The sequence below is a fragment of the Heloderma suspectum genome, chromosome 1 (assembly GCF_057233095.1).
Source record: "Heloderma suspectum isolate Gila_16-S chromosome 1, 16-S_ref, whole genome shotgun sequence".
NCBI classification, from domain to species: domain Eukaryota; kingdom Metazoa; phylum Chordata; class Lepidosauria; order Squamata; family Helodermatidae; genus Heloderma; species Heloderma suspectum.
In genome coordinates, this window is record NC_139458.1 from 210447893 (window position 1) to 210460323 (window position 12431).

Below are 12431 nucleotides of genomic sequence, written 5' to 3' on the forward strand. Positions count from 1 at the left end.
CGCTAGCAAGAGTTCAAGCTGTAGCCATCACTTGCTGCTCTTAGAGTGATATAGATTTTAACAGCAAAGTCTTATCAGAGTTTTAACTCTTTGCGATCTCTCTCTCTCTCTCTCTCTCTCTCTCAAGAAAACCCAGAGGTCTGCACAGGCCATGTTAATCAAGAAACAAAAGGACAAGGCAGAGATGGACAAATCCAGAGACTACCCAGCACCATCCATACTTGAGTCTATGGGGACTGTTGATAACTTGGAATGAGGAAAAGTCTGCCTGTGAGACGATAATGTAATGTTTGATGCAGGCGCCACACACCATCTGTGATAAGATGTTAGTTTTGATTTGCAGCTGATCTGGTTCACTGCCAGTTCCAGATGACTTGCTTCCTATGTGAAGGCTGGTGGTGGTTGTCATCCTCCCTTACGCAGTGTTTTGGGTAATACTCGAATGGCCTCTTGTGGTCAGTATTTCAGAACGTCTTCTAAAATCAGTTCCCTGATATTTTTTAAAATAACTTTTTGGGGTCAGACAACAGCTGTTCCCATGGATTTTCTTTTCTGAAGCCTTCAACTTGTCCTAGCGACACCAAATGCACAGAGCTTGCCCAGACAGGAGCAGCAATGGCTTGTTATGAGAAATTAGTTAATTAGACTGAGCCTTTCTTTTTCATAGGAAAAGACTGCTGGCTGAAAATGGGAGTGGTGGTGGGGAATGAAGTTGCCAGCAAAACTGTTAAACTGATATGGTGTTATGGAAGAAAAAAACTTTGATTTGCTCTCTACCTTTAACTTTCAGACTCATTGATGGGATTTCTTTTCTCATTTTGTATTCCTTATACTGAAGGGAAAGAAACCAGTGGATCACAATGGCTGAGAGTAGCCATTACATCTGGTGAAGAATTGGTGGTGACTTTTCAGCTGCTTTCTCTTCTTTTTACTTTGTGCGCTTCCCCCAGTATATTCAGAGAAGCATTATAAGGATGAAAAGCTGACTGCCTGGGCATGCCTATGCAGTTTTTCATGCTGTGGAAAAGAATTCTAAAATCCATAACATTTCTGACTCTACAAGAAATATGTAGTAGTCCCATCCATGATTTACTGCGATAAATTGAGCCTCTTGTGAATGCTTTTACAGAGGCAGGTTTTAGGAATGCAAAAGGTAGTCATAGTTCAGATGTTAAGACTCTCAACTGGTGAGAGATGAAGGAAGATTTCTGCAATCTTTTTTTTTTAAAGGGAATAACTACTTGTATATGAAGCAGAGTTCTGATGGCATTACTCACATGTGTAGGGTTCAAAATCATTAACAATAATATAACAACCATGTGCTCATGACATGATACGGTGTTTTGGTGCTCTGGATGCACAGCGAGTTCTTCTAAGCATAGATCTCCATTCATTTCAGGGGAAGAAGCTAGTCTGCAAATCAACTACATCCTTTAAAATTTAGGTGGGCACTTTTCCAAGTGGGATAGTCCTGTGTGCTTTGCTCAGAGTGCCTGTTTCCAAATAGATTGCTGAATCGCACTGCCTGTCTTTAGCACTGGCAAAGTAAGTGTTAAAATGCTATTTCTTTATTCTGAATGTTTTTCTTTTTGAATGAGTCTCTTTGCGTGTGCAAATATAGCTTAAATTAGAGATGTACCACAGAAATATGCTCCATTAATTACAAATAGAATTGCTCCACATGGGTAACCTAAATCACCACTCTATTAGAATCTCATTGTGCTTTGGCACTTGTCTGATAACTCCAATGAGACTTTTGTCTTACATGTTATTTCTCAGGATTCGTACACAATATCTGTTATGCTGATATCCTCTTTCTCTGTCATTTCTGAAATTAGTGTCAAAGTGCAAAGCCTTTGTAGCATTGATCCAAAATGAAATCAAATGTTTTCATTTGTGACTTTGAATTATCCTGCATGCAGAAGGAACTTGATGTGCATATATATAATTTGAAGTCAGCAGTGCATTATATAGAGAGCAGCCTCTTATACTTTACAGCCACGAGGGCTCTGTACCTTTTAAGGTACAAAACTCTGCAAAAAGGAGTTGAGGTTTACTTGGTGCTCCCTTCCCAGTTGGAATTTTGCAGTGATGGGAGAATCACGCCTGATAGAGCTTTCCTCCTGTGCATATCTTTAGCTCTCTAAGTCTAGATCTGGCAACGCTAGATACCGTTGACAATCAGCAATTACTTTTTGGGTCCTGTTACAAATCCAGCATTCCTTTCTCCATTTTTCTTATTACATGGAAATCTTGGTTCAGAAAGCAAAAGTCAATTGACAGCGACGTTAGGTATTTCCAAAATCCCCTTTCTTGAAAAGATTTAAGCCATATGGGTGCATTTTATCCCATATTTGTCACTGTAGCTGTGTTATAAAGATATTTTGGCAACTGCTCTTGTCATTTGGGGAGGGAGAGAAATAGTACAGCATACAGGCAGGGTGCCATCAGAAGGTATATGTAGTCCACAGTCTTGAACCTCTTTTCTAATGAGTAATTTACATGCCTGGGATTCTGTTCCAGATTGTATCATGATTTCGTTCCCATTGAAAACAATAGGACTTAAGTGTAACTATCTTATCCAACTCCATGTGTGCAGCTAAAATACAAAGAACCATTTTGGAAATACCGACATCCCTGTTCACCATTGGCAGTGTCTAATAATGAAGGACCAATAACTTTGCATTTGAGCTGTAAAGATTAACAGTTAATCATGTGAATATGAACATGTTTCAGCTCGTACAAATTTGGAAACACATTTTGTGTGTACACACTGTATATTGTTTCATATTAAAATGTAAATTTTGAGATTTTTTTAAAACACAAATTGGTGTGCGTGTTTTCTAAGGAAAATTTTCTACGGGAAATGATTGCTCATAGAAAGTCAGTATTTCAGTCATAGCACTCACCTTAGATATTGTTGATTCAGTATTCAACGTTCAGTATTCTGTCCTAGACATATTCCTGAGCAGTCTGTTCTGAGGAAGGCTACGGATTGCAACAGAAAACTGAGAGTATGGATTTTTCTCAGTCTGCCCCTTTTTTCCTATTCAGAAAATAATTTTACACATACTCTTGCAAAATACAGACTTTATGATGTTTTGTCTTACTATTTTTACTATGTATGCTTAAACAAATACTTGAAGTAACGATGTCCAACTATCAGTGTATTATCAATGTAACACATTTCAATTGTAATTTATTAAAGAAAGGGACAACTTGAATTGCAAAGCTTGAAGTCTAAAAATGGATGATCTTGCTGCCTCAGTGTAAACCCATTTTTAAGTTCCTGGGGAAGAATATCACTTCCTGACATTTATCATAAAGGTGTTGTAACAGGATCGCTCACCCTGACATATGGTCGGGTCAGGTACTTTTCAGTTCCCAGACTCATTAAGAGGCCCCACTAAGAGCCAGACTCACCATCTTCTCCATTTATGTGGGGCCAGCTAGGTTGGTGACAATGCATCTGAGCAGACACATGATAACAGAGCGCATTTAGCACTTTGATAGTCCAAGAGCCTGTGTCAAAATACTGATAAGGTACAGAAGGTTTAACTGTTGAGACATCTCACACAAAGTTGTGGCATCACCAAAATGCCACTGCTGTTGTGTTTAGGGGATGGCAGCCCCCCAAACCCCTCTTTGGGGCCAATAATATCATAGGACTCATGGAAGAAACAAGCAATTTCTGTTGGGGAATAGTGTACGTAATTTCAGACTGTTCAAACTGACTCTGTAGGGGCTTGCTCTCTTCCTTACTCCTCTGAAAAGGGGAAGTGGGATCCATTAATTAAGTCAAAAGGAACAGGGCTGAAACTGGTACCACTTGGTAGAGATCACCTTCCTGCATTTTAAAATATCCAATCTAACTGCTTTGTATGGGGCCAATCCTAAATCAGACCATTTAATATGGCTGGAGTCATAACAATTTCTGCTGTAACGAATAGGAACTGTGCACATTGGTTCTAAAATTATGAACTATCTTAGCAATGAAGTCAAAGGGGTTTTTTTTTGCTACAAGAATACTTTTATATTTTGTTATTTCAGTTATGAAAACATTAAAAACAATTAACATCACAACCCCGCCCCCAGAAAACACCAATGTAAAATCCCTACTCACCTCTCGTACTTCAGCCCCAAACCCCTAAAAAAGAAAAAGTAGCTTGTGCATTCTTATTTCTTTCCGGAATCTTGAAACTGTTGCTTTGCGGTCACATCCAGTGAAGCAATGAAATCCAGGTCGGGACCCCAGTGTGTTTGCTAGCCTTCCCACATCTATGTACCTCACCTTGTTCTTTGACTTAAGGCCCTACTTCCATCTAGATATTTACTTCATCTAAATGTGAAATGTTTCCCAGACGAATGGCCGACTAATCTATTGTTCTTGGTGTGAATGACAGTGTTGTTGGTGAGGTACATGATATTGCAAGGTGGTAATTCAATTGGGAATTTGCCTCATCATGAATGCATTTAAAGGTGCTCTCTTCACTGTATTATATACTACCATTCACAGTGTGGAAAACATAACTCTTAGGACTACATGCAATACTTTGGGATTAAGAATGATGTAAACATCAGATTTACATACTTTCATAAGAAACAGGACTAGAGCTGCTTTGAACTTATCATTCCTTAGTGCTTTAACGAATTCCGAAGATCGTCTCATTTCTATTCCAAAAAATGCAAACTGCTGATCACAGCAGCTCATGTTGGCTTTTCTGTCTCATTCAGGATCTTTTATTGATGGAGTCACAATCCTGCCAAAAATAAATGTGTACATCACTGCCACTCACCTTGCACAGTCTTACAAAAAAGGTATCTTTGAGATGCCTCCAAATATTGGAGGAAGTTCACCTAGGGCATGAAGAAGGAACATTCCATCAACCAGTGTGCAACCTGTGGAAGATGGTTCCTGATTGTCAGTTCTGCTTTCAAGTGTCGTCATGAGAACTGACTTAATTGAAAGCATGGCTGCATCTATGTGGCACAAAGCATGAGGCACTGGGGTCAGGAGATATGACTCCCTGCATATCTTTCTACCATCTTTTTCTTGCTCCTTCAGAAGAAAAGGTGCTTATCTGTGACCATATAATTGGTTTGTCATAATTAATTGGTTGTCATAAGCTTCACTTCTCTTGTGGAATATGTTCAATGGGAAATCAGCTGTAGTGGCTGATGGAAATTTCCCATAGCTCATGTAGCACAACAATGAGAGTTCAATGTTTGCATCAAATGATTTAGACTTTCTTCAGTCTTGACAATGATGTTCATTTGTGTGTGATCTTCCCTCACATTGGCAAGTCACAGTTCAGCAGTAAAGGCTTCCTGTTTTATGAAACCCAAAATGCTTGTTCTCATGAAATAGCTTCATGGCCAACTTTGTCTGGCAGATATTGAATTGGTGAATGCTAAAATTCCTGTTACATCACTTGGAGCATTACCACTGACTATTCCAATGTCATGTCAACAGCAGGTCTTGAGACATTCTGTCTTGTTTGATATATGGACAGAGCCACTTCTTCAAAGTAATTTGTAATTTAAGGTAAGTCTCCTTCATTTTCAGCATGTTGTATTGCAGTTGGACAAGATATTTTGCATACTTTGGCTGATTGAAGACAATCTGACCAAGGCAATATGCTAACAAGTTGTGGTTGCCAGTGTATATTCTGTGGAAAACTCTGTGAATGAGTTCGATGTAGGTAAACCAGAACTGTGCCATTTCCCCATGCTCACTTGATGTATGTTTTCCTTGAGAATTCCACATATGCACTGATGAAATTCATAACTCCCTAAGTCAATTTTTTCTTTCTGAAGGCATATCGCATAAACAATGAAGCTCCTCATGTATTTTGGAAGGGATGCCACAGCTGGAACAGAATTTGTTGAAGCGTAAGGTTTTCATATCTGCAGCCAGGAGAAGGTTTACCTCTACATCTGTTATGGTAGGTATCAGTTATGAAGCCATTCAGTGATCCTTCAGCAATTGCACTAGTCTCTGCCAGGAAGGACATGGGTGCCTCTAGATACATCAACAAAGTTTCCTACTGCCTTGAAATATGCCAGGCAAATGTGAAATACACCAAGCACCATGAAAAAACTTATTAAACTTCAGACATTCACCTGCTTTTATTGTAAGTACAAGTTTCACAATAGACAAGCCATGTCATAATTATGTGCTTCTGCTGGTCCTCTTCAGCTATTCTGAGGGATCATTTCACCCATGATTTGCAGGGATGCATGCTGTGTGTGAGCTGATTCCGACCGGAGGTTGTGAGCGTGATGTGTGAATCCAGTTGAAAGTGGTCTTTCAGACAAAGGTAAGCATGGGTTATTTCTGTGATTGGTAATCTTTATACAATCAGAGTTCCTGATTTGTGAGTACATGCAAGGGGTGGTCATCTTGTAGCTCTCCAGAATTGTTTGGCCTACAGATCCCATGATCCTGCACCATTGGCTATGCTGGCTAGGGCTGATGGAAGTTTTAGACCAAAACATCTGGAGGACCCCTTGATTTATATTCACTCACTGGCCATTTCTAGCTTTGGCTGAATACAAGGACGGCTGGTTCCAGCAGATGCTATCCCGCTCCTCCCCTACATGACCATTCAATGTGTGGAGCTGAAGGTAAGAACCAGGGCTCTAGAGGACTGATCTATCAGTGGCCTTTTATTTTAAATAAATATTAGTCATGGTAGTTAAATTATAACTGTGCAAGCCAGATACTCAGAGGTGGTCTCAGATGCTTATGCAGAGAAGAAGATGGCTGTCCTTATGCCCTGCTTGTAAGATTCCCAGAGTCCTATAGGCAAGCCACTGTGGAGGATGGAATGCTGCGTGAGGTGGACTTTAGTTCTAGCCCGGTTCTTGCATTCTCTCACTAGAAAGAAGAATGGAATGTGGATTGTCCTGAGAGTGGAGTTGGTTGATTCTATAGCAGTTGGTTCTGATCTCCTCACAAAAAGCCTTTGGTTGGCGAATCTAAGCCCTCCAAGGGAGGCATCCTCAGGAAGCTTCTAGCCATGTCCATTCAGCCATGGAGAAGACGTTTGCCTACTGCAAGACTACTCTTACGTCCTTGGCTTAGTGAGTGCTGGGGAGAAGAACAGAATTGCCTATTCCTACCTTATTTCAGCCTTCCCTAACCTGATGGCCTCCAGATGTACTGGACCACAATTCCCAGCATGCCCCAGCCAGCCATGCTAGCGGCGGCATCCTGGGAGTTTTAATCCAACACATCTGGATCCCACCGGGTTTAGGAAGGCTACCTTAATTAGCGGAGGATGAAAAAATCTTGCCTGGCCTGTTCTTGCATGTCACATCTATTACCCTTTTTGTCCTCCTTATCTTTTGTCACATCTCTAATACACTGTTTCTTCCTCATGGGATCTCCCGAGTGCTTCCGGAATGCTATTTCCTGATAGCATAGGTTTTATTTATATCCCCCTTGCCCTCAAGGGAACGTGGGGTGAAATGTATGGTTCTACCACCCTCATTTTTATCCCTGCAGCTATTCTGTCTGGTAGGTTAGGCTGAGCAATAGCATCTGTCTGAAGATCATCCGCTACTGAGTGGGGATTTGAACCCAGCTCACCAGCTGAAGTGCAACTAGCCTCTACACTACACTGGCTCTCTGCCAACTATTTTTCATCTGCTTGGTTTTCTTTCTTTTTAGGCAGCCTTCCCCAACCTAGTGCCCTCCTGATGTTTTGGATGTCAACTCCCGTCAGCCTAACGAACATAGCCAATGTTGTGGTCCAGAACATCTGGAAGTCACCAGGTTGAGGAAGGTTATTTTAGGGCATTTGTTCTATGAAGAATGCTTTTGAGTTTTGCAATTTTGGGAGTGAATTGCCATTCTTTTCACCTAAAGCTGATCGATATGGCAGTCAGTGGAGGAAGGAAAAAAAGACATAGGTTATTATATGGGCTGGCGATGCCTTAGATTTTTTTTTTTTTTGCAGTTCTCATTGGTTGTTTCCTTTTTGCTTTTGATCTATGAACCATGTTTTAGGGTAGTGACTAAGGAATTGCTGTAACCCAGCAAATCCCTGATTCAAACTTCACTTTGGACATTAACGTAGTAGTCAGCCTTAGGAAAGCCGCAGTTGTTTCAACCCCTGTGTGAATAATACTGGCCAAACTTGTTATGGAGCTGTTGGAAGGATTACACCAGAGCTGGGGAACCTGTGGCCCTTCAGCCAGCATAGCCAATGGTCACAGATGGTGGGAGTTATAGTCCAATAATACCTAGAGGGTGACAAGTTCCCCATTCTTAACTACACAAATACAATAGGTAAAGTATTGAATACACTGGAATGTACTATATAAGTACTAAGAACTGTTGGTGGTACTATTTCACACTGATATTTTAATGCAATTATCGTTTCTCTTAAGTGACCTCCCCGTGTTACATAAAAAACCTTGTTCATCAAATCTGACCATACCAGACAGGTTTAACAAGTTTAATTAGAAAAGAAGATTAGCAGAAGCATCTGGAACGGAGAAAAACCTTACCTGATGGAGAAGCCCATCTTCATGAGCCTCTGTCTTCTTAACGCTGGTTCGGCCACCAGAACATTGGGATAAGCAACCTGGTGCCCTCCTCCCATCAGCCCCAGCCACTGTGGCCAAAGGTCAGAGATTATGGGAGTTGTAGTTCAAAACGTCTGGAGGGCATCAGGCTGCCTACCCCTTCAGCCCATGGTCTACCTAGTCAGGTCTTCAGTTTCCATCAGCCAGACGCCTCTGAGCAGATCACAAGCAGGGTGTGGAGGAGATGGCTATCCCGCTGTTTGTCACCAAGATCTGGTATGCAGAGAGATACTGCCTCCATATATGCTAGTTTCATTTTTAACAATCATACATAGCACTCAATTATCCAAATATCTCTGTTTATGTAGCCAAAACAGCACCATCTGCACACAAGAGGGAGGTATCAGTAGGCCTAGGGGAACTTTGAGATGTCCAACTTTCCAGAAGTACAAAAATACTTTCCGGCGGGCGGGGGGGCAAAACAGCCCAATGAAAACTAAGCATACTCAGTGGGCATGGAATGCCGACTCACTGATGGGAAGGGAGGGGTAAGGAAAACTAGGTGAGGGGAATGGAATGGAGAACTTTATCTGTCCACACTTGATAGGCTGATGAGGCAATTACATTTTATTACCAAAAAAATCCTATGTAAATAAGGCCTGCGGGAAGAAGGCATATAAGGAGAACACAGGAAATACTGGTCTGCAATGAAATAATTACAATGTAATCTGGATCTGTGCCCCTGAAAAGCCTCTCAAGAGCAGGAGTGCAGAACGTCAGACCTGGTGACCAAATCCAGGACCCTCCAACTTTCTGCTGGTGGCCCTGTCCCTTTTTCCCGACCACTGATCATTCAGTTGTTTCTCCACTTTTGTGCATTTTTCCCCATCCTAAAAAGGTTGACATGTCTCTCCTCAGGCTTAGCTACTGGCAGTAAGAGCTTTATGCTAAAATATACTCGTATTTTTGGCCTCGCCCCTTTGCTCCTGCCCAACATTGGAATGTAGACGCCAAGAGCTTATCCGAAATAGAATTTCAGTCCTCAGGTACGAGGGTCAACACTCCTGCTCTAGAGGGTCAGCAGTCCCTCATGAATAACGTGGGATGGGGCATGGGGATTGCTAGGGGAGGGGGAGTTGTCCAAACCCAGACAGGGCTCTGCCCAGTTTTGGCGGATTCCTCCCTTCCCCAGCAGGCTCCATGCCCCATCTCACATTGTTCAGGAGGGCCCCCTGACCCTCCAGTGAGGCTTTTCTGTAGGTTCAGGTACCTGCAGCATGAAATGGGGGGCGGGGTGGGAATGGGAAAATTGTCTTTCATGAATAGATGTGCTTAAAAACACACATGCTATTTAATTTTGTTTTATAGGTTATAAGCGAAGTACAACTGGCCGCAAATTGGGAATTAAGGTATGCATTTCCCCCTGTGCAGACACCTGGATCTGTACACTCCCTTTCCCCCTCTCCACAGAGAATGTAGGCCAGCCTTCCCCAATCTGATGCCCTCCAGATGTGTTGGACTCGAGGCTGGCCCTCCCATGAGGAGGGGTGAATCCCTTGCCTCAGGCAGCGGAGCAGCAGGAGAGCCGCATCATATGGAGAACGCAGCCGGGATGGCACTTCAGAGAGCCAACCAGGCCCAAATGCCTGGCTCTGAGGGGGCCGTCCCTCAGAACCAGGCATTGCCTGGCTGGAGAGCTGTCCTAAGAGATTGCCTGTGCTGTAGCCAGTCTCCTGGGACACTTCCCCTCCAGAGCAGCCACTGGGTCCTTGGTTTAGCTAGTCAAGCAGCTGCTCCAATACAGAAGTGTCTCCTTGGACACCTCTCCCTCAGAGCCAGGCATATGGGCCTACATGCCATGAACTGAACATTAAGGAAATGGCTGTTGGTGTGAATACCAGAAAAGAGGAGAAAGATATCCACAGCGATGGTAGGGCAGATTAAAGTAGCAGCAGCATTAAGAGTGGAAGGGCAAGGCTTCAGAAAGGGAGCAGGAAGAACATTAGTCAGGCTGAGAGATCAGAAAATTAACAGAGGCTTTCAGTGAAACTGGCTAAAGGAATGACTGAATGAAAATATATTAAAAGATTAACTAGTTAGAAGTAAGAGGAAGGTGTTAGAGAGTGAATATAAGATTGGCTTGGGGTGGGGACAATTTGGAACAGGGAAACAATGGGTGGAGAAAGGGTTATGGAACACTTTTCACCTCACTTCTCTAAGGTAGCCACCTCACTCGGCCTAATAGTAGGACTGCCTGCTGCCCTCCCCTCCCCTCCCCCCCCTCCCCCCGTAGGTGAAGGCGTCAAGAAGAATTAGAATCTCTTGGCTTTGGCTCTAAGGATTAACTACACGCATAGTCATGAAGGGCGCTTCCAGGCAATGCATTTATTGTCAAATGCCCGGCTTTATTCATGGAATTTCACAGGGTGCCCAGGCATCATTGTCTTCCATTTGTAACCCTCCTTTGTTTTCCTACTGCTTTGCCCTTTTACTTGCCACACAGAAAAAAACAATCTGTTACAGAGGGGAAAAGACAGAATAGTTCCACTAGGCCTTTTGAGTGGTAGCACTCGGAGCCATCCATCTGGAAGCACCCTGAGAAAAGCACTACCAGGTGTGGGGGGGGACACAGCTCCACACTGCCGTGTTGTTGTTTTTAAACCTACTAGCAGTGGCAGCTCCAGCGGCGGCTCTGGCTCCTCCTCCTCCTCCTCCTCCTGCTGCCAAAGGAAAGTGCCATGATGATGATGGCCCAGCGGTTGAGGCTGCAGCCTTGCAATGCACCATTGCAAAGTAAAGTATTTTTATTAGCTAATCTTGAGTAGCAGCAATCTGAACCAGTCAGACACTGCATGGGGTTTTTTTTTTGGGGGGGGGCACAAGCAATGAGGGCACCAGAGCAGGAAGGAGTAGTCTTCTCACTGTTCCAGTGCCCTCATTGGCTATGCCCCACCCACAAAGGCAACATCTGACTGGTTCAGATACCTGCTACTCAAGATTGGTCAATAAAAATACTTTAAAATGGTGCATTATGGGGGCTGGGCTGCAGCCTCAATCAGCTGCCTGCCACCACAGTAGCACTTTCCTTGGCAGCACAGCAGCAGGAGAAACCACTGTCACCACCACCACTGCTGCTGCTGCCACAACCGCTGCTTGCGTCATGAGGTTATTTGGGGGACCTCCCAGACCATAAAGCCTTAGACCTGCACCCTGTGTTCCAGACTAAGCAGTGCCACTGCTCCCTGACCTGTGAACCCCACACACACAAACACACATGCATGCACACAAACATGTCCCCCCTGTAATGTTTGGTAGAAGAAACACATGATGTGACATCACTGCATTCTTTAGTTGTCTGGGTTATGGCTGTTCTGGGGAGGAGGTCACATTTCCCCGTAAGGATCATATTTGTTACCGTTGGACTTAGTGTTGCTCTTGGATTTCCCAGGTAGCAGCTGTGGCCCAGAATGCCTTTTAGGAGCTCTGTTTGCTACATCAGCTGTACCAGCTTCCGGCAGATAGAGTCCTGGCCCCCTTCATTCATGTTCTGATATCTTCCAGAACATTAGACTACTCCAGTGTGCTCTGTCTAGAGCTGCTTTCCAAAATTGTTTAGAAACTTCAGATAATGCAGAATGTGGCAGCCCACTTCTCGGTAGGTGTGGATAATTTCTCCTCATATTTCACCTATTGCAAGATAGTTGCACTGGCTGCCTATTTGTTTCTTGTCCTAATCTATAGTGTTGGTCTTGACTTTTAAAGCCCTAAGCAGTTTGGGTCCCAATTGCTTCAGAGAACATCTCTTCCTGTACAAGCCATCCCACCCACCACCAGTACTTAAGATCTTCTGTGAGAGCCCTGAATAAGGTACTGACTGCTATACCCCTGAGGAAACA

General features: G+C 43.3%; 2 protein-coding genes across 4 annotated transcripts in view; both read left to right on the plus strand.

Moving 5' to 3' along the window:
• The window catches only part of CARF (calcium responsive transcription factor), a 50725-nt gene extending 40625 nt beyond the window's left edge, over positions 1-10100 (plus strand). The window contains exons 15-19 of one of the 3 annotated variants that reach the window (XM_084818160.1): positions 128-5073; positions 5474-5545; positions 5818-5945; positions 6200-6320; positions 9904-10100. In XM_084818160.1, coding sequence (XP_084674286.1) covers positions 128-225 — 98 coding nt within the window. In that variant the 3' untranslated portion in view covers positions 226-5073; positions 5474-5545; positions 5818-5945; positions 6200-6320; positions 9904-10100. Of the gene's footprint in view, positions 1-127; positions 5074-5473; positions 5546-5817; positions 5946-6199; positions 6321-9903 lie in introns of those variants that run through there. The other 2 variants (XM_084818170.1, XM_084818178.1) reach the window with 2 other exon arrangements.
• A 1869-nt stretch (positions 10101-11969) lies between these two features.
• The window catches only part of CNBD2 (cyclic nucleotide binding domain containing 2), a 34616-nt gene continuing 34154 nt past the window's right edge, over positions 11970-12431 (plus strand). Inside the window, exon 1 of the mRNA XM_084818191.1 lies at positions 11970-12402. The gene's annotated coding sequence lies outside the window, so the exon portion shown is untranslated. The remainder of the gene's footprint in view (positions 12403-12431) is intronic.